Here is a 1697-nt window from a genome sequence, read left to right as displayed (position 1 = left end):
GGGCGCCTGGGCCGGCTCCTGGGCAGCGTCCCCGTGTGCCCCCGGCAGGCTCCGAGATGATCGAGACCCAGGAGGACATCTACGTGGGCTCCATCGAGACGGACCGGGGGGTGCGCGAGCAGGTCCGCTTCTACGACACGCGGGGCCTGCGGGACGGCCTGGAGCTCCCCAAGCACTGCTTCTCCTGCACCGACGGCTACGTGCTGGTCTACAGCACGGACAGCAAGGAGTCCTTCAAGCGGGTGGAGCTCCTCAAGAAGGAGATTGACAAGTCCAAAGACAAGAAAGAGGTGAGTACCCCAGGGGGAAGGGGCTGCACGGTGGGATCTGCTCCCCATTGTCAAGTTCTCACCCAGAGGCTCTCCTCTAGCTTGTCACAAGATGGTGACAGGGGTCCCTGTTCTACCAGACTCTCAGTTCTAAGTGGCTACTGTCCCGGGATGCTTTCTGAGCGTGCAAGTGCTCAACAGGCCCTTCCACACTGGGGCTGCTTTGAGAGGCACAGACCCAGTAAAAGCCTCAGTGCAGAGCAGAATTAGCTGCAGGACTGGGCCGGGCACTGGGGCCCTTCCAGGCAGAGCCAGCCAGCACCATTCAGCTCTAAACGTGGTGCCTTCAGGGAATCTTCTCACCCGTTTTTGAACAGGTCACCATCGTGGTTTTGGGCAACAAGTGTGACCTGCAGGAGCAGCGGCGGGTGGACCACGACGCAGCCCAGCACTGGGCCAAGGGTGAGAAGGTGAAGCTGTGGGAGGTGTCTGTGGCCGACCGGCGTACGCTGATCGAGCCGTTCATCTACCTGGCCAGTAAGATGACGCAGCCACAAAGCAAGTCTGCCTTTCCCCTGAGCCGCAAGAACAAGGGCAGCGGATCCCTGGATGGCTGAGCCTTGTTCTCCCTTCCACTGCCACCTCCTCTTCCTCACCTCCCTGTTTCCCTTGCACATACCTCCTGCTGAGCCCGTTTGGTGTCACGGAGCCCGTGGGAAGCACGAGGAACGCGCAGCCCAGGGCTGGGGATGGTCTTGAGGATGAGAGGTGTGACATCTCCCTGTGCTGGGACGGGGATCACCTTCTGCTGCCCGGCCCCTGCAGAGCTTGGAGCTGCTGCAGGGACGCTGGGATTCACCACGCCCGGCCCCGCTCAGCTCTTGGGGTGCAGGCTGGCAGAGCTGGGGGCCGTGGGCCACGGAAGGAGACACAGCAGGGCTGGCCAGCGGGTGGGGATCAGCTCCACGGCTGAGCACAGCCACCCAGAGGAGAGCTCCCATCCCTCTCCAGCTGCTCTGTTTTACAGTTAGGACACCCGTGAGGAGCAGCCCTGTGCTGGCCCTGCCTCCAGCCCAGCCGCCCTCGTCCTGCCCCAGCAGGCTCTGCGGTGTGCTGGCTCTCCAGCAGATTGCCCCTTACCTGGGAGCTCCCCACTCTGACAGGGGCAGGAACTTTCAGCTTTCCCGCAGGGCCGTGCCAGGCAGGGCAGGGCGGGGCTGCAGCCCTCCTCCTGCGTGCTGCCCACGGGGACGCTGCGCTGCCCACGCTCCTCGGAGCCCCCTCGAGACACGGGAGGGGGGTCCCGGCCCTGCCAGCCACACGTCCCTTCAGCCAGTCTGGATCTAGGAAAAGAACATGCTGAGAAAGCCCTGGCTTGTTTATACTTGTTCCTTTTATTTACTGAGTAACACAATAAAGCGATGAGAT

General features: G+C 62.6%; 1 protein-coding gene across 1 annotated transcript; it reads left to right on the top strand.

The window, feature by feature from the left end:
- The first annotated feature begins 12 nt into the window (after window positions 1-12).
- On the top strand, window positions 13-1063 carry NKIRAS2 (NFKB inhibitor interacting Ras-like 2). The gene is made up of 2 exons (XM_008944484.1): window positions 13-290; window positions 647-1063. The coding sequence occupies exons 1-2, from the start codon at window positions 57-59 to the stop codon at window positions 884-886; spliced, it is 474 nt and encodes a 157-aa protein (XP_008942732.1). The 5' UTR covers window positions 13-56; the 3' UTR covers window positions 887-1063.
- Window positions 1064-1697: the final 634 nt, after the last annotated feature.

This window comes from Merops nubicus, unplaced genomic scaffold, assembly GCF_000691845.1.
Source record: "Merops nubicus isolate BGI_N331 unplaced genomic scaffold, ASM69184v1 scaffold28437, whole genome shotgun sequence".
NCBI lineage: Eukaryota > Metazoa > Chordata > Aves > Coraciiformes > Meropidae > Merops > Merops nubicus.
This window is presented reverse-complemented; position numbering and strand designations above follow the sequence as displayed.

Coding starts and splice junctions, on each gene's coding strand:
- NKIRAS2 (XM_008944484.1), top strand. CDS start 57: ATGATCGAGACCCAGGAGGACATCTACGTGGGCTCCATCGAGACGGAC. Junction 291..646: donor AGTCCAAAGACAAGAAAGAG/GTGAGTACCCCA, acceptor GTTTTTGAACAG/GTCACCATCGTGGTTTTGGG.